The 19,828-nt window shown below is 43.1% G+C and overlaps 2 protein-coding genes across 5 annotated transcripts in view; one reads left to right on the top strand and one right to left on the bottom strand.

Moving 5' to 3' along the window:
- The window catches only part of SUDS3 (SDS3 homolog, SIN3A corepressor complex component), a 1,028,644-nt gene that overhangs the window by 667,354 nt on the left and 341,462 nt on the right, over nt 1-19,828 (bottom strand). The window lies entirely within an intron of this gene.
- Nucleotides 1-19,828, top strand: part of KSR2 (kinase suppressor of ras 2) — a 518,463-nt gene that overhangs the window by 202,707 nt on the left and 295,928 nt on the right. For all 4 annotated transcript variants that reach the window (XM_050747896.1, XM_050747898.1, XM_050747897.1 and 1 more), the window contains exon 4: nt 7,953-8,466. In XM_050747896.1, coding sequence (XP_050603853.1) covers nt 7,953-8,466 — 514 coding nt within the window. The remainder of the gene's footprint in view (nt 1-7,952; nt 8,467-19,828) is intronic.

Below are 19,828 nucleotides of genomic sequence, written 5' to 3'. Positions count from 1 at the left end.
CTGCCTCAGCCTCCCGAGTAGCTAGGACTACAGGCACCTGCCACCACACCCGGCTACTTTTTTTCTTTCTTTTTTTTCTTTTTTTTTTTTTTTTTGTATTTTCAGTAGAGACGGAGTTTCACAGTGTTAGCCAGGATGGTCTCGATTTCCTGACCTCATGATCCGCCCGTCTCGGCCTCCCAAAGTGCTGGGATTACAGGTGTGAGCCAACGCTCCTGGCTGAATTTTTTCCTCTCTCAAAATAACTCCAGCTTGGCCAGGCGCAGTGGCTTATACCTGTAATTCCAACACTTTGGAAGGTCAAGGCTGGTGGATCACGTGAGGCCACTGTAGTCCCAGCTGCTCAGGAGGCTGAGGCAGGAGAATCGCTTGAACCCCAGGAGGTTGAGGTTCAAGTTTCAGTGAGCCGAGATCATGCCACAGCACTCCAACTTGAGCGACAGAGCTAGACTCTGTCTCCCCACCTCCTCACCCTGGAAAAATAACTCTAGTCATAGTGAACGACTGGCAGTTCTCCAAACTCCCACGTCCCTCTTCTCCTGGCCCTTGACTCTGCTGTTTTCTGTGTTACCATCCTTCCACTATCACCCACCTCGCTGCCGCCTTTCCTAGGAACTCTTGTTCACCCTCAAGTTCTGGGCTTAGGTGCCACCTCCTCCAGGCTGCCTTCTCCTATCCACCCCCACCTCCTGGCCAGTGGGCTTCCTCTCTTCTGTGCCCCATATGCTCCTGCACTTTTTCTGACTTAGGATTCTGTGTTTGGTATTGTGAGTACTTATTAATTCATTTTATGTAGTGGAAATTCACATCACATACAATTAATCATTTCAAAGCGAACCAGGCTGTGACATTTAGTTCATTCACAAGATTGTGCAACTACCACCTCTATTTAATTCCAAACCTATTTCATCTCCTCCCCCAAAAACCCATGCCTATTAACCATTCCTCCCCATTCCCCACCAGCCCCAGCTCCTGGCAACCATGAATCTGCTCTCTTTCTCTATAGATTTGCCTCTTTGGGATTTTTTCATGTAAATGGAATCATATGACATGTGACCGTTTGTGTCTGACTTCTTTTACTTAGCATAGTGTTTTTCAAGGTTGATCCACATGAATCAGTACTTCTTTCCTTTTTATGGGTGAATAATATTCCATTATATGGACGTACCACATTTTGTTTATCCATTCCTTAGTTGATGGACACTTGGGTTGTTTCCACCTATTGGCGATTGTGCATAGTGCTGCTATGAGCATTTGTCTACAAGTATTTGAGTCCCTGTTTTCAATTATTTGGGATCTGTACCTAGGATGGAACTGCAGTGAGAGTTTTTTTATTATTGATCATTTTCACTAGACTGGGAGCATCTTGAGGACAGGGGCTGGCATAGTGAATGCCTGGGGACAAAGGGGATGAGTCACAAGGCAACCAGAATAGATGTTTTCACCCATCTTCAATCATCTGCCATTTGTTGGCATGGACATGATGGCTCAGGCTCTGTCTGATGGTTTGATCACTTTATCTTATTAATTCAGTCTTCATTTCACTCTGAAATTTGCTCAAATGTCCACCATCACCTCCTCATCCTTTTCCAATTAAAATAGCCCTCGGTACTTTTTTTTTTTTTTTTTTTTTTTTTGTCTCTGTGCTCTGCTTTCTTTCCCTCTAGAGGACTCACTATCACTGTATATATGATACATTTGTTCATCTACTTGTTTCATCTGTTTCCCTACTAAGAATGTGAGCTCTGCAAAAACAGGTTTTTTTGTGTGTGTGTGTGTTTTATTTATTGTTCTATTCTGGTGTCCAGAACGGTGCCTGGTACATAAAGGGTGTTCAAATGTTTGTGAAATAAATACATTTAATTCTCACTGCACCCTCCAACAAAGCCATAATTATTCCCATTTTATGAGCCCCCAAACTGAAGCTCAGGGAGGTTAAGTAATTTGCCCAAGGTCACAGAGCTGGTCGGTAGTGTAATCAGAATTCTATTGAGTTCTTCTGGTTCCCAATCCTGTATTCTTTCCATTTCATTCAGGATGGACAACAGCTTGTAATGATAATGCCAAAAGCACTACTTTGTGGTTTCATGGTGCAGTATTTGATTAAGACAGCTTAGAAAATAGATTGACTTTCTTAAACAGGCTTTACTTAGGCTAACTGGACAATGAGTTTGTATTCCCTGATCTGATACATCAATCCAGAGCTTATGCGTGATGGAGAAACTTGTCTTAACTTGATTCTCTGTTCTGTTCCTGACTCTTAGAGCTATGTAGCTTCAGCTAAATGTCAGCTTCCTCACTGTACAAGGGGTGAGAATAGTAAAGTTGTCAGAACCACTACACACTCTTTAAATAGCAGATATTGTATTACCACAGTGTTGAGAATTACAATGCCAGTAGCTAGCATTTATGGTGTACCTATTGTGTGCCGGGAGCTGTGCTAAGCACATTACTTGTATTTGTGCATTTGATCCTCATAGTAGTCCCTGAGGTAGGTTTTATTATTGTCCCATTGCACAGGTGACAAAGCTAAGACTCAGAGAGGTTAGATGAGTGCCTAAGGTCACACAGCCGTAAGTGGTGGGGAGTCAGATTTGGAGCCCAAGTCATCTGACTCCAGCGTTGACTCTCTTACTCACTGGGCTAATGTGTATGTGTCAATATTTGAGAGTAGATACTGTAATGATGGTGACTTTGGTAGAGTGTTCTTTTGGCAAGCCTGGGAGGAGGGAAAAGGAGACCCTTTTGAGAAATGAGCCTTTGTTTCAGTATCTTTTCCCGTTTGAATGATCTCTGATGGCAAATGGAGGCCCCAGTTCTCTTCCACAGACAGTCTCATGCCCTGCTTGTTGAGGTGGCCAAAGTTTTGGGTTTGAGTCTGGCTGCCAGTTACCATCTCTCTTGTGACCTTAGGCACATCTTCATCTCTGTGCATCAGTTTCCTTACCTACAAAATGGAAATCAGAATGACCCTTTGCACACAGAGTTACAAAAATTAAGTTAGATGTAAAACAGTCCCAATATAACAAGTGAAGAAAACAGACAATGAACCATTAAATATGGTCTTATGGAATATTTTTTTTCCTAAAAAAAAAAAAAAAATCCACCCCAAACCATCTGGAAGGCTCTACCGTCAGATATTGATAGGGATGATGGCTAGGCTGTAGAACAGCATTGCCTTGTTCTCTTATCTCAATTTTCTAATTTTTCTGTACTGAATATATAATAACAAAATGAGTTGTTTTAATTAAAAATGGAACAGTGAGTCAGTGTTCATGAAAGCACTCTGGAAGCCATCAAATGCGCTATAAATTAGCTCTTGTTACGGTCGTTATAGTAATTATTATTGTTATTGCTAGTCAACTAGGAATTTCTTTCCACCCCAAATCTCCTTCCTCGGCCCATCGTGGAAGTGCTCACGTGTTTACCTTCCTCTGGGTTCTGGTGGTTCTTCCTTCATTGACACCTGGCCAACTTCTCTCCATCTTTGTTGCCACCACCCCAGCCAGAGCTGGCATCATCTCTTGCAACTCGCTGAGATACCCCTTAATTAGGCTCTACTTTTCCCTGCAGCAGCCTGAGTGATCTTTGAGAAATGAACATTCAATCCGTGCCTCCCCTGCCTCCAAACTCCCAATGGCTTCCTGTTGGACTTGGTATAGAAGCCAGTCTGCACCTTAGCCCGCAGACTTGGCAGTCTGTTCTCACCTGTCCCTTCAACCTCTCCTTGAGGGTCACCCCATTGTCATCACACGGTTGTGAACACCACCTTCATGCAGGCACCCAGGAAAGAGACCTAGGAAAGTGACTGCCCTAACTTAGCTGGTTTTGAAGCCTGTACATTTGGTATTATTGGATGTTTACGCATTTAGAGCTCTTAGCATGGAGGATGCAGAAAGGCTTTACATGGTTGCATGAGAATCTGTGTCTTTAGACCAAATTTGTATTTGCACTGGTCAGTGTGGCAAACGAATGAAAAATGTTAATACACCATTAGATTTGTTTTTTTTTTTGAGACAGAGTTTCACTCTTGTTGCCCAGGTTGGAGTGCAATGGTGCGATCTCGGCTCACTGCAACCTCTGCCTCCTGAGTTCAAGGGATTCTTATTACCTCAGCCTCCCGAGTAGCTGGGATTACAGGTGCACACCACCATGCCCAGCTAATTTTTTTGTATTTTTAGTAGAGATGGAGTTTCGTCATGTTGGTCAGGCTGGTCTCGAACTCCTGACCTCAGGTGATCCACCTGCCTTGACCTCCCAAAGTGCTGGGATTACAGGTGTGAGCCACCACACCCGGCCTACCATTGGATTTTTAAATTTCTGTCTCTCTTTTTAATTCAGTTTATACTAGGGATGAAAACCTCAATTCGGCCGGGCGCGGTGGCTCAAGCCTGTAATCCCAGCACTTTGGGAGGCCGAGACGGGCGAATCACGAGGTCAGGAGATCGAGACCATCCTGGCTAACATGGTGAAACCCCGTCTCTACTAAAAAATACAAAAAAAAAAAACTAGCTGGGCGAGGTGGCGGGCGCCTGTAGTCCCAGCTACTCGGGAGGCTGAGGCAGGAGAATGGGCGTGAACCCGGGAGGCGGAGCTTGCAGTGAGCTGAGATCTGGCCACTGCACTCCAGCCTGGGCAACACAGCGGGACTCCGTCTCAAAAAAAAAAAAAAAAAAAAAAAAGAAAACCTCAATTCGAATTCATAACAGTGGGGATTAAAAAAACTGTCTTTTCTTTCTAACAAGCTATTGGAAGACTTAAAAAAAAAAAAAAGCCCTTCCTACTTCTAGGCCTTAGCCCTTATTGTTTCCCTGTCTGGTGTGCTCTGTCCTTGGTGCTTGGTGTGACCGTCCGCTTCCTGTCCTTCACATACCAGGAGGAATGTCACTTCCTTAGGAGGCCTTCCCGGATCACCCTACTAAAGTAGGCCCCCTATATTCTTGTATTTTATTTTTAATTTCTTAACAGAAATTTTTGATTGAGATAATTGTAGATTCACATGCAGGTGTAAGAAATAATACAGACATTCCTTGTATACTTTTCTTTCCAATGTTACATTTTGCAAAACTATAGTACTACTGTACTATACAATACAATATCATAGAATATTGATATGGATACAATCCACCATCTTGTTCAGATTTCCCCAGCTTTATTTTCACTCGTGTGTTTGTGTGCGCCTGTGCCTGTGTGTTTATTTAGTTTTATGTATTTTTCTTTTTAAGGCAGGGTCTCACTCTGTCATCCAGGCTGGAGTGCAATGGCATGAACATGGCTAACTGCAGCCTCAACCTCCTGAGGCTCAAGCAATCCTCACACCTCAGCCTCCCAAGTAGCTGAGACCACAGAGTACACTACCATGCCTGGCTATTTTTTTTTTTTTTTTACTTTCTGTACAGACAAGGTTTTACTATGTCACCCAGGCTGGTCTTGAACTCCTGGGCTCAAGTGATCCTCCTCCCTTTTGGAGGCTCTGGCCTCCCAAAGTGCTGGGATTACAGGCAAGAGCCACCACCATGGGCCTAGTTTTTTTTTTTTTTTTTTTAATTATACTTTTAAGTTCTAGGGTACATGTGCATAACGTGCAGGTTTGATACATAGGTAAACTTGTGCCATGTTGGTTTGCTGCACCCGTCAACTCATCATTTACATTAGGTATTTCTCCTAATGCTATCCCTCCCGTAGTCCCCCACTCCCCCTGCAGGACCCTGTGTGTGATGTCCCCTACCCTGTGTCCAAATGATCTCATTGTTCAATTCCCACCTATGAGTGAGAGAACATGTGGTGTTTTGTTTTCTGTCCTTGTGATAGTTTGCTGAGAATGATAGTTTCCAGCTTCATCCATGTCCCTACAAATGACTTGAATTCATCCTTTTTTATGGCTGCATAGTATTCCATGGTGTCTATGTGCACCACGGGCCTACTTTTATGTACTCTGATCATCTGTGTAGGTTTGTGTATCTACCACAGTCAAGATGCTGGAGAGTTCCAGCACTCCAAGGCTCCCTTGTATTGCTCTTCTATCCCCGCATCCATTTTTCTCCTACCCACTTTTCTGCCATCCCTAACCCCTGGCAGCCATCAGTCTATCCTCTGTTTCAAAAATGTTGTCATTTCAAAAATACTATATAAGTGGAGTCATATAGTATGTAACCTTTGGGGATTGGCATTTTTTTACTCAGCCTAATTCTCTGGACATTCGCCCAGGCTTTTGTGTGCATTGGCACTTGGTGCCTTCTCCTGGCTGAGCTGTGTAGCATGTGGTTTGTATGTAGCACTCTATGGTTAACCATTCTGTTACCCATATTCTTTGTTTTTTTAGAGCGAGCCTGTAGCCTGGCCTGGAGTGCAGTGATGCAATCTTGGCTCACTGTAATCTCTGCCTCCTGGGTTGAAGCAATTCTCCTGTCTCAGCCTCCCCAGTAACTGGGATTACAGGTGCGTGCCACTATGCCTGGCTAATTTTTTGCATTTTTAGTAGAGATGGGGTTTCACCATGTTGGCCAGGCTGGTCTTGAACTCCTGACCTCAAGCGATCTACCCACTTCGGCCTCCCAAATTACTGGAACTACAGGTGTGAGCCTCCGTGCCCAGCCACCCATATTGCTTTTATCACATCATTCTGTTTATTTCCCTCCCAGCACCAATAACACAAGTCTGGAACACAAGTCTGTTCCCGGCTTCCCTGACCTGGGCAGCTCCTGAGACCACGGGGCAGCCCCTCGCAGTCCGGGACTTGACAGCCCCAGGGCACCCACCGACCGCACTCACTTGGGCGTGAGGGCCTCGTCCACGCAGTGCCCCAGCTGGAACTTGTGGGATTTGCTCCGATGCAGCGCGGTGAACCCCGGGATCAAGTGTATCAGCTTTCGGGAGGAGGGTGAAATCCTTCAGTGAGCATGTTTTCTTGTCTATCATGACTCTGTTTTGGCAGAATGTAAGTCCAGGGACCAGGGTCTCTTCTGTGTTACTTTTGTGTCTTTTCCAAGCAAAGGGCATAGTTGGCACTCACAGGATGTTTACTGGACAAATGCATGAATGAGAACATGGTGACATAGATCTGGAAGAAGTATGCGGTGGCCGAGGAAGTGGTCAGGGAGAAGGATGAACTTGACTTCCTTGGAATCTGTGTATCTCATGTGAGGGTTAGGTATTAAAATGTCCATGTAAGGGAAAAGTTATCCTTTAAAATCCTTTAAATCACTTTGAAACTGCCGGAACTGGAACCTTGGGAAGCTCAAAAGGCGAGAATTAACTTCTTTGCTTTTCTGAGCATTTGGGCTGTGGGGTCTTTCCAGCTATGGGGCAGTGGAAGACAAGGCTGTTGAATGGGGAATAGGGTAACAGGGTCAACAAAGGGATTTCATTCTCTTTTTGGAGAGGCCAAGTAGGGGTGGTTGGATTTATGTAAATGTGCTTATGATCTAATGTGAGTATGATGTAACGTGCATTTGATAGAATGTCTATAAGAGGTAATGGGCATATGAAATAGCATGCATATGATGTAATGTACATATAATGTGACATGCATATGATGTAATGTGCATATGATATGTACATATAACATGCATACAATGTAACAGATATATAGTGTAACATGCATGTGATTTAATATGCATATGATATAATGAGCGTATGTTATACATACGATGTAACAGTTATATAGCGTAACATGCATATGATGTAATGGGCACATGGTGTAATGTGCACATGAAATAACATGCATAGGATGTAACAGGTATATAGTGTAACATGCATATGATGTAATGGGCACGTGGTGTAATGTGCACATGAAATAACATGCATAGGATGTAACAGGTATATAGTGTAACATGCATATGATGTAATGGGCACGTGGTGTAATGTGTGTATGATGTAATGGTGTATGTGGTATAACTCATCTGGCTTTCTCATGGCTTACCCATTGTCTCTGCTCTTCTGTTCCAACTTAGGAGGCAACCTTTCCAAACAAGACTGGACCATCCAGTGGCCCACGACAGAAACGGGGAAGGAGAACAATCCTGTGTGCCCCCCGGAGCCCACCCCGTGGATCCGCACCCATCTCTCCCAGAGCCCCAGGGTCCAGTCCAAGTGCGTCCAGCACTATTGTCACACCAGCCCCACTCCCGGGGCCCCTGTGTACACTCACGTGGACAGGCTTACCGTGGACCCCTACCCGGGCTTGTGCCCGCCCCCGCCCCTGGAGTCGGGCCACCGTTCCCTGCCCCCATCGCCCCGGCAGCGGCACGCGGTCCGCACCCCGCCGCGCACCCCCAACATCGTCACCACCGTGACCCCGCCGGGCACGCCGCCCATGAGGAAGAAGAACAAGCTGAAGCCCCCGGGGACCCCACCACCCTCCTCCCGAAAGCTGATACACTTGATCCCGGGGTTCACCGCGCTGCATCGGAGCAAATCCCACGAGTTCCAGCTGGGGCACCGCGTGGACGAGGCCCACACGCCCAAGTGAGTGCGGTCGGTGGGTGCCCTGGGGCTGTCGAGTCCCGGACTGCGAGGGGCTGCCCCGTGGTCTCAGGAGCTGCCCAGGTCAGGGAAACCGGGAACAGACTTGTGTTCCAGACTCTGGCTGAATGAAAAATGGCTTTTCACAGAGGGTTCTGAGAAAATGAATAGAACAGACTTTCTCAGAATAGGCCATTTAAAAAATACGATTAATATCCTATAGCCTAGGGGCTAAATCTGATAGCTGGCCTGATTTTGTAAATAAAAGGTATTGGAACATACCCATGATCATTCCTTTATGTGTTGCCTATGGCTGCTTTTGTCTGACAATGGCAGAGTGAGAATGGCCCACAAAGCTGAAAATATTTACCATCTGGCTTTTTACTGAAAACGTTTGCCAACCCCTGCAGAGTCTAGCCTAGTGCCGCTCCTAGAAATAGGATATGAGGCATATATTAACCTTCAACTTTCTAGTAGTCACATTAAAAAGAATGAAAAGGAACAAGTGATATTAATTATCATAATACGTCATTCAACCTAATATATCAAAATGATAATATTTTAACGTAGAATGAATGTAAAATATCATTACTGAGATATTTTGCATTTTTTAAAATACAAAGTCTTTGATATTGAATGTGTATTTTATATCCACGGCTCATTTCAGTTGAAGGTGGTAGGAAGCAGGACACATTGAGGAAATTGACAGAGGACCCCTTTGAGGGAGAGAGCAGGTGTGTGATGTAGGGTGACACTTGAGGATTGGGCAGGTTGCTGTGCTATTCACAGTAGCCAAAAAGTAGAAACAACCTGTGTCCATCAGTAGACAAATGAGTAAACACAATGTGGTCTATCCATACAATGCAATATGATTTAGCCTTAAAAAGGAAGAAACTTATTTTTTTTTGAGACAGAGTCTCGCTCTGTTGCCCAGGCTGGAGTGCAGTGGTGCGATGTCAGCTCACTGCAACCTCTGCCTCCCAGGTTCAAGTGATTCTCCTGCCTCAGCCTCCTGAGTAGCTGGGACTATAAGCCTGCGCCACCATGCCTGGCTAATTTTTTGTATTTTTAGTAGAGACAGGGTTTCACCATGTTGGCCAGGCTGGTTTCAAACTCCTGACCTCAAATGATCTGCCCGACTTGGCCTCCCAAAGTGCTGGGATTACAGGCATGAGCCACCACGCCCGACGTGGGAGGAACTTCTGATATATGCTACAACATGGGTGAACCTTGAAGACAGCATGCTAAGTAAAATGTGCCAGACACATAAGGACAAATACTGCATAATTCCACCAGTATGAGATACCTAGAGTAGACAGATTCAAAGAGGCAGAAAGTAGAACAGTGGATGCCAGGGCTGAGGGGAGGGAGAATGGAGAGTTATTATTTATTGGGTATAGACTTTGCATTTGGGATGATGAAAACATTCTGGAGATGGATGGTGGTGATGGTTGTACAACAATGCAAATGTAATTAATACCACTGATCTCTACACTTCAAAGCAGTTAAGATGGTAAATTTTATGTTATGTGTATTTTATCACCATTAAAAAAAGGCAGGATTCTGTAAGTGAAGAGTTGGCACACTTTTTCTGTACAGGGGCAGATAGTAAATACTTTAGACTTTGCAGGCCATTTGGTCTCTATTGCAGCTACTCAACTCTATCATGTAGCACAAAACCAGCACAGACAATAGGTAAACAAATAGGCATGGCAGTGTTCCAATAAAACTTTATTTATAAAAACAGGTACCTGGCCCAATTTGGCCCATGAACTGTGGTTTACCAAGCCCTGTCTGAAGCTGTGGTGTAGAGAGTGATTCTCTTTTTTGAAGCATTGGGAATGCCCTAAAGTGATTGACGTGGAACATATGATTTTACAATAGTCATATTCAAGCTGCTGTGTGGAAACCTAGCTTGAAGACGTAGAATGCGTGTCTGAGACCTCTGAGGGTGCGGCAGAGGATAGATGCTTTTCTGATTGGAGTTGGGTTTGATTTGCATGGTTTTGTGACAGCCACAGAGATTGGGGCCTGCTGAAACCTCAAGGTGAAGACATGGGGTAGAGTTCTAGGAAGGCTGGGAGTGCAGGTTGCTAAGGTGGAAGGTGGAAGAGGCATTTGGGGTCTGCTTGCTACATTGTCCCCACACTTTGTGCTTCTTCCTGTCCGTTTCCCAGGGTGCACCACCTAGTAAGGCGAAACTTGATCATAAAGCCGACTCTCCAGACACATCATCTTTTAATCTGCAATATGGAGGCCAAGTGAGAGAGGCTGCCCTTTGGTTTTTAAATGCGGTCCTTTCCCTAGACCCCTGAAGGATTAATTCTGCCTGGATAGGGCTGAATGGCCCACTTCTTCAAGGTCTTCCAAATTTTGGAATGTGTATATCAGGACCCAGGTGGTGTTAAGCTTTGCCCTTCAGGTTTCTTCTGGCTGAGTTAGCAAGCTCATCACTTTCTCAAGGCTGGTAGTTCCCTGGCCCACCTTGGGGGATGCTGTGGTTCATGGCAAGGAAGGAGTAGAGGAGAGGAACAGAGTGGTCAGTTTGGTGATGTAGAAAATGCTGTGGGACCACTTAGCCTGAGACCATGCCTCCAGGTTCACAGGGATATCAGGGCAGCAGGCCTGGGGGTGTTAAAAAAAACCTAAGACATAAACAACAGCAACCTGAATAATGTTGGTAGCAGGGGTCATGGGTAGAGGTGAATTCTGATCAGGACTTATAGAGGAGGTGTTAGTTGAGGTGAGTCCCAATTATTAGACTAGTAACAACAGTCATCATTTACCTGGGTCTGAGGTAGTCCTGATTCTGTCAGGAAGTAGCCTTTTGACCACGGATTTAACCTCTCTGAATCTTAGCTTTCTCAGCTGTGGACCTAAGAGGTTAGAATACATTTGTGTTTTTAAATTTGTGGTCATGACCCATTCGTGGTTGGTAGCATTATTTTAATAGCTTGTGACCAGCATTAAAAAAATGAAATAGACTAGCCTAGACTAGAGTATATTGGAACACATTGCATATGGTAAGCGTTTTAGTGTTGTTTTGTAAAACTTGTTTTCAGTAAGTACGGGCATACTTCAGAGATATTGTGAGTTTGGTTCCAGACCACCACGATAAAGATCCTAAAGTGAATGACACAAATTTTGGATTTCCCAGTACATAGAATAGTTATGTTTTATACCATACTGTAGTCTATTAAGTGTATAATGGCATTATGTCTTAAAAAACAATGTACATACATTAATTTAGAAATACTTTAATGCTAAAAACACTAATGATCATCTGAGCCATAGTCTTTGCTAGTGGAAAGTCTTGCTTCGATGTTGATGGCTGCTGACTGATCAGGGTGATGGTTGCTGAAAGTTGGGCTGACTGTGACAATTTCTTAAAATATGACAACAATGCAATTTTCTACATAGGTAGACTCTTCCTTTCACAAAAGGGTTCTCTGTAGCATGTGATACCGTTTGATAGCCTAGAAGAACTTCTTTCAAAATTAGAGTCAATCCTTTCAAACCCTGCCACTGCTTTGTCAACTAAGTTTATGTAATATTCTAAAATGTTTGTTGTCAATTCAACAATGTTCAAGGCACCTTTACCTGGAGTAGATTCCATCTCAAGAAACCACTTTCCTTGCTCATCCATAAGAAGCAACTCCTTGTCTATTTAAGTTTTATCATGAGATTGCAGCAATTCAGTTATACCTTCAGGCTCCACTTTTAATTCTAGTTCTCTTACTGTTTCCACCACGTCTGCAGTTACTTCCTCCATTGAAATCTTGAAGCCCTCAAAGTCATCCATGAGGGTTGGAATCAACTTCTTCCAAACTCCTGTTAATGTTGATATTTTGACCTCCTTCCATGAATCATGAATGTTCTTAATGGCATCCAAAATGGTGAATCGTTTCCAGAAGATTTTTTTTTTTAGATGGAGTCTCACTCTGTCACCCAGGCTGGAGTAAAATGGAGCAATCTTGGCTCACTGCAACCTCCACCTCCTGGGTTCTAGCAATTCTCCTGCCTCAGCCTCCTGAGTAGCTGGGATTACAGGTGCCCACCACCATGCCTGGCTAATTTTTGCATTTTTAGGAGAGATGGAGTTTCACCATGTTGGCCAGACTGATCTTAAATTCCTGACCTCAGGTGATCCACCCACCTCGGCCTCCCAAAGTGTTGGGATTATAGGCATGAGCCACTGCACCCAGCCTCCGGAAGGTTTTTATTTTACTTTTCCCAGATCCATCAGAGGAATCACTATCTATGGCAGCTATAGCCTTATAAAATGTATTTCTTAAATAATAAGACTTGAAAGATAAAATTACTCCTTAATCCATGGGCTGCAGAATGGACGTATTAGCAGGGATGAAAATCACATAATCTGTTTGTACATCTTCCTCAGAGGTTTTGGGTGAGCAGATGCATTGTCGATGAGCAATAATATTTTGAAAGGGATCTTGTTTTTTCTATACAGTAGATCTCAACAGTGGGCTTAAAATATTCAGCAAACCATGCTGTGAACAAATGTGCTATCATCCAGGCTTTGTTGTTCCATTTATAGAGTATAGGCAGAGTAGATTTAGCATAATTCTTAAGAGCCCTAGAATTTTTGACATGATAAATGAGCATTGGCTTCAGCTTAAAAGTCACCAGCTGTGGTAGTCCCTGACAAGAGAGTCAGCCTGTTCTTTGAAGCTTTGAAGCCAGGCCTTGACTTCATCTTTGTAGTTCTGAAAGTCCTAGATGGCATCTTTGAATATAAGACTGTTTCATTTACATGGGAAATCTGTTGTTTAGTGTAACCACTTTCATCAATGATCGTAGCTAGATCTTCTAGATGACTTGCTGCAGCTTCTCCATCAGCACTTGCTGCTTCACTGTACTTTTTTATCTTATGGAGACAACTTCTTTCCACAAACCTTATGAGCCAACCTCTACTGGTGTCCACATTTTCTTCTGCAGCTTCCTCACCTCTCTCAGCTTTCACAGAATTGAATAGAGTTAGGGCCCTGCTTTGGATTAGGGTTTGACTTAAGGGAATGTTGTGTCTGGCTTGATCTTCTGTCCAGACCACTAAAACTTTCTCCGTATCAGCAATAAGGCTGTTTTATTTTCCTATCATTCATGTGTTCACGGGAATAGCACTTTTAGTTTCCTTAAGAAAAAGAACTTTTTCTTTGCCTTCACAACTTGACCGTTTGGCGTAAGAAGCCTAGCTTTCAGTTCATTTCAGCTTTTGACGTATCTTTCTCACTAAGCATAATCATTTTTAGCATATGATTTAGAGTGAGAGATGTACAACTCTTCCTTTCACTGGAACGCTTAGAGGTAATTGTTGGGTTATTAATTGGGCTAATTTCAATATTGTTGTGTCTCAGAAAATAGGGAGGCCCAGGAAAAGGAGAGAGAGATGGGGAATAGCCTGTTAGTGGAGCAGTCAGAACACATACAACATTGATAGATTTATTTCACTGTCATATGGGCACAGTTTGTGGCACCCCAAAACAATTACTGTAGTGACATGAAAGATCACTGATCACAGATAACCAAAACAGATATAATAATAATGAAAAAGTTGGAAATATTGCTAGAATGACCAGAATGTGACACAGAGACATGAAGTGAGCTTGTGCTGTTGGAAATGTGGCAGCGAGAGGCTTGCTCAATGCAGGGTTGCCACAAACCTTCAATCTGTAAAAAAATGTGATGTCTGCACAGTGCAGTAGAGTGAAGTGCAATACAACAAGATATGCCTGTATGTCCTTTTCTTTTTCCCCCGCTGGAGGCTTTTCCTACTCTGAACAGCTTTGATTCTAGAATAAACCCCATCAGGGAGTAGGTGAGAAGGTTTGAGAAGCCTTTGCCCTCTATTCTGTGAAATGTAGCCAGAGAGAGTTCCAGAGCTATTCTGTGCATTCGGGTTCCAGTTATCTCTCTTTCATGTCTGGTTTCTTCTCTCCTTCACCCCTGTAGTCCTGCTGGGACCCATCTCTGTGGCTAACTTGGCGGTATTCAGTCTGCTTTTATTTCCTCTGAATGGAATGAATCTGAGTTTCAGAAGTCACAGATCTTTGTGAACAGGTTCCAAAGCTTTCAAAACTGTTCCTTCCTGTGATTTTTCAAGCACACAATACCAAAGGAGGTCTTGGGTTGGAGGAAGGCTAGGAAGGCTATTTTTTTTTTTTTTTTTTTTTTTTTTGAGATGGAGTCTTGCTCTGTTGCCTAGGCTGGAGTGCAGTGGTGCGATCTCAGCTCACTGCCTCCGCCTCCCGAGTCAAGTGATTCTCCTGCCTCAGTCTCCCAAGTAGCTGGGATTACAGGTACCTGCCACCATGCCAAGCTAATTTTTTTTTTTTTTGAGATGGAGTCTCACTCTGTTGCCCAGGCTGGAGTGCAGTGGCACAATCTCAGCTCACTGCAACCTCTGTCTCCCGGGTACAAGCAATTCTCCTGCCTCAGCCTCCTGAGTAGCTGGGATTACAGGCACGTGCCACGACACCCCACTAATTGTTGTATTTTTAGTAGAGATGGGATTTCACCATGTTGATCAGGCTGGTCTCAAACTCCCGACCTCAGGTGATCTGCCTGCCTTGGCCTCCCAGAGTGCTGGGATTATAGGCATAAGCCACCATGCCTGGCCGAGGAAGGCTATTTTTCAGGCTCTTTATCCTTGGTGCTCTCAGGCACACCCATGTTGGTGTTTATCAGATGATCTGTTTGGGTTTTCCTCCTGTCCCCAGTAGTATCTCCACGTCTTTTCAGAATGAGCATGACAAGAATACAAGAATATATTAGCCACAGCATGTCTGTCATCTCCACTGGGAGATTTGCCATCTAGGTGTGTTGGAATATGTTAGAATTGCTATGATTAGTCTAATCAAAGCCATTTCCCCTGTTTTATGTTCATTCTCAAAGAACTGTTTATTTTCTTCTTTTCCTTTCTTTTTATTTTTGCATTTAAGTATGCGGTTTTATTCCTCTGGCATTTCTAAAACACACACACACACACACACACACACACACACACACACGCACACACGCTCTATACTTTACCCGGTAAAAGTAACGATTGATTATTGTGGAAGTTGAAACAACTTTGGAAATGTGACGAAGAGAGTGGGAAGTGTGTGCTGATGTTCTTGTTTTCTTTCTTCTTTTTTTTTTTTTTAACTTTCATTTTAAGGTCATGGGTACAAGTGCAGGTTTGTTACATAGGTAAACTTGTGTCATGGGGGTTTGTTGTACAGATTATTTCATCATCCAGGTGCCTAGTACCCATTGGTTATTTTTCTTGATCCTCTCCCTCCTCCCACCCTCTACCCTCCGGAAGGCTCCAGTGTGTGTTGTTCCCCTCTATGTGTCCATGGGTTCTCATCGTTTAGCTCCCACTTAAAAGTGAGAACATGGGGTATTTGGTTTTGTGTTCCTGTGTTAGTTTGCCAAGGATAATGGCTTCCAGGTCCATCCCCGTTCCTGCAAAGGACACGATCTTGCTCTATTTTATGGCCGTATAGTATTCCATAGTGTGTATATACCACATATACTTATATACATAGATACACGTAGAGCATGAATTCTCAATGGGCTGAAATCACCTCTGAGGGGACAAAGATTGGTTATTGGGGGAAGGCAGGAAAAGTCTTGGATTTTTACAATAGTTTGTGCCTCTCCTTCACAAGGAGCCACTGTATGTAAACAGAGATACACCATATCTGTGTTTATGAAAATTTCATTGGAGGTTGTGGATGGAGATTAGGAACCACAAAATCTAAAAAGGTTCCCAAAGGAGCCATAATAGAAAACAGGTTGAGAAACACTGACATAGATTATGGATTTAATCCTATAAATGTTAGCCATAGGCATGGGGAGTTACCAAAAATCTCTCTGATATTCTTATCAGCCTTCGTTTTCCCTCTGGCTTTGTGGCCCTACTTAGAAGGGCAAACAGGCACTGATTCCTCATAGTGAACTGTTCGGAAAATTAAGAGGAAATGATCTCAGGGATTCTGGTTATCTTGATCTTCATTCCAAGGATCCCACACCCATGACCACGTTGTTGGGGGAAGAAAGATCCTAACAATTCTTATGTGTGCAATGATTTGTATGTCTTCAGATTTTCTCATTTGTCTGCCCATGATACAAATGGCTTGTTCTTTCTTTTCAGAAGATCTGAAAGGGTAAACTGCATTGCTGTAAACTGAATTACATTTTAAATGTGCAGGAGAAACTCAGTATTAAAAAGGAATCCTATCACATATATATTTTTTCAAATCCTTGTTAAAGGTGATTTTTCAATTATAATTTTAATTACAGAAGTAATTTGCAGATATATCTTTATTTTGAAAATACAAGCAAAATAAAATGTAAGCAAAAGATGGTAAAATTCCCTGTTTCCCTTGTCATGGAGAACTATATAACTGCTAGTCATACTTTGATATAAATCCTTGTGTGCATTTATTCATCTTTGTAGGTATGTATGAAATATATCCAGTTCCCTTTCTTCATTATTGGAACCACACTATATGCTTTTATTAATGTGTCTTGCCTTTATTAGTCCTGCACAAATACAAATATTCCATTTATGACCTTTTCACAATTTATTTCCTTTGGAAATTCTTCTGTTTTCCCCAAAGCACATTTAGAACATTCCTTGGTACATGTCTCTGTGTTCAGACCTGTGTAGTTTATGAGTGAACACGTTTCACCTCCACACTACGGAGCAGTATGTCAACAGCGTCAGCTGGCCTGTGAGCAGAGAGAACCAGGCTGGATAAGAGCCACAGAGTATGTGTTTGTTACACCTTCACTCAAACCCCATTCTCTCTGTTCCAACTAATTCAGATTTTGTGCATGGCCTAGGCTATATCATTTGCTGTTTGCATGGAAACAGGCTTTGCCTAACAGATTCATTATGTAAATAAGATTTCAGAAGGCATATTTTTGTCTGTTTTAGAAAACGAATCAGGTATAAGTGCTTAAACTCACTAGCACACACCTACAAATCATTGTGCTAATTATTACAACGATCTCTAATGTATTTATAAGGGTAAGAGAGGGAAGACTAGTCTGTGGGTAATAGCATATTAATTAAAATAGGAAGACTTCTGCCGTACTCATTTTGTAATTCCTTTTATGCTAACTAAGACACACTCAGCACTGTACTGACTTAAGAGGGTGCAGGCAGCATAGGGCATCTCTTCTGTGGGTCCTCAGGGGCCATTCTTTTTGTCCTCTACCTCCAAGTGGCAGTTGAGGTACAAAGACTCACATTAAGCACATGTGGGAACTATCCTGTCTTATGGGACAATAGCTGTTGTAACAACTCTGTCTTCATGGCTGCCAGGGTGTCTGCAGGGGACGTGCCCTGTTACAACAGTCGTGCTGCTTAAGGACTCCCAAAGCTGTGGATTCCTCATCAGATATTTCAGATTCATTCCATGAGCTCCCAGTCCAGATGCAGTCTACCAACAAGAGGCAATTTGATGAGCACTGTGGCCCACTAACACAGTGATGTTTCCTGTTTATCAGGTTCAGCAGATCAGAGCTAGAAAGTTAACCCAGGGTTAAAGTCTCATACAGAAGAGGAAAAGATTGTGTTAATCCTTTACATACAGTGTGTTAGTCCGTTCTCACGCTGCTAATGAAGACATACATGAGACTGGGTAATCTATAAAGGAAAAATGTTTAATGGACTCACAGTTTAGCATGGCTGGGGAAGCCTCAGGAAACTTACAATCATGGCAGAGGGGGAAGCAAACAGATCCTTCTTCACATGGCAGCAGCAAGGAGAAGTGCAGAGCGAAGGTGGGGAAAAGCTCCTTATAAAACCATCTGCTCTCATGAGAACTCACTCACTGTAATGAAAACAGGATGGGGGAGACTGCCCCCATGATTCAATTATCTCCACCTGGTCTGTCCCATGACACGTGAGGATTATGAGAACTATAATTCCAGATGAGATTTGAGTGGGGACACAGCCAAACCGTATCACACAGCTTCACATGTACTCCTATGTTCATTGCAGCACTATTCACAATACTAAAGACATGAAATCAATCTAGGTCCCCATCCATGGTGGATCGGATAAAGAAAATATGGTACATATATGCCATGGAATACTATACAGCCATAACAAGAACAAAATTTTGCCCCTTGCAGCAACATGGATGCAGCTGGCGGCCATTATCCTAAGCAAATTAACACAGGAACATAAAACCAAATACTACATGTTCTCACTTATCAGTGGGAACTACCCATTATGTACACATGCACATAAAGATAGAAACAGTGGAAACTGGGGATAACTAGACAGGGGTGAGAAGGGAGAGGGACAAAGGCTGAAAACCAGACTATTGGGTACTATGCTCGTTAACTGAATGATGGGCCAATCATACCCTGCACGTTAGCATCACTCAATACACCCATGTAACAAACCTGCACATATACCTCCTGAACCTAAAATGAAAGTTGAAATTATAAAAAATTGAAATTAAAATTAAAAAATAAAAATCTTACAATGTAGACTTGTCACCGATTCATGTTGAATGTCTTATTTTGAATTGATGAGATCTTTCACAAGGTATTTTATAATTTATGTTAATAGTATTATATGTATACATACTCTATAACATAATTATTTCTAGTAAAATTTATGCTCCTGAGAAATTTTTGTTAAGTATTATTATTACTCTGCATAAGAAAGTTCTTTTTTTTTTTTGAGATGGAATCTTATTGTGTCACTCAGGCTGGAGTACAGTGGCGCCATCTTGGCTCACTGCAACCTCTGCCTTCCAGGTTCAAGTGATTCTCCTGCCTCAGTCTCCTGAATAGCTGGGATTACAGGTGCGTGCCACCATGTACAGCTAATTTTTTTGTACTTTTAGTAGAGACGGGGTTTCACCTTGTTGGCCAGGCTGGTCTCAAACTCCTGACCTCAGGTGATCCACCTGCCTCGGCCTCCCAGAATGCTAGGATTCAGGCATCAGCCATCGCACCCGGCCAGAAAGTTCTATTTGAGCCCCCAGATTCCCATTCAGCATTGACCTAGTACCCCCTATCCTGGATTCCATGCCCTCTTCCTTAGCTCTGGAGCAAGAATTGGTCCTTATCCTCTTAAAGACCCTGCCCTAGCCTCCCTTAAGACCATGCCACAACCCCCTAGCTGCTGAATCTTTCAGGCCGGTGATGAGAGATTTAGTCCAGTACGGCTCATTTAAGATATGTTTGGCTTTCTAAATATCGAATGGACTATCTTTTGGTGTTTGCCCCAGAGGCTTATACAGACAGCACTAATGAATCATCTATTGTCACATTCCTATTGAAACAGCAGCTCTGAAGTTCCACAATGGAAAATCAGCTCAAGAATGTG

The sequence above is a fragment of the Macaca thibetana genome, chromosome 11 (assembly GCF_024542745.1).
Source record: "Macaca thibetana thibetana isolate TM-01 chromosome 11, ASM2454274v1, whole genome shotgun sequence".
Taxonomy (NCBI): Eukaryota; Metazoa; Chordata; class Mammalia; order Primates; family Cercopithecidae; genus Macaca; species Macaca thibetana.
This window is presented reverse-complemented; position numbering and strand designations above follow the sequence as displayed.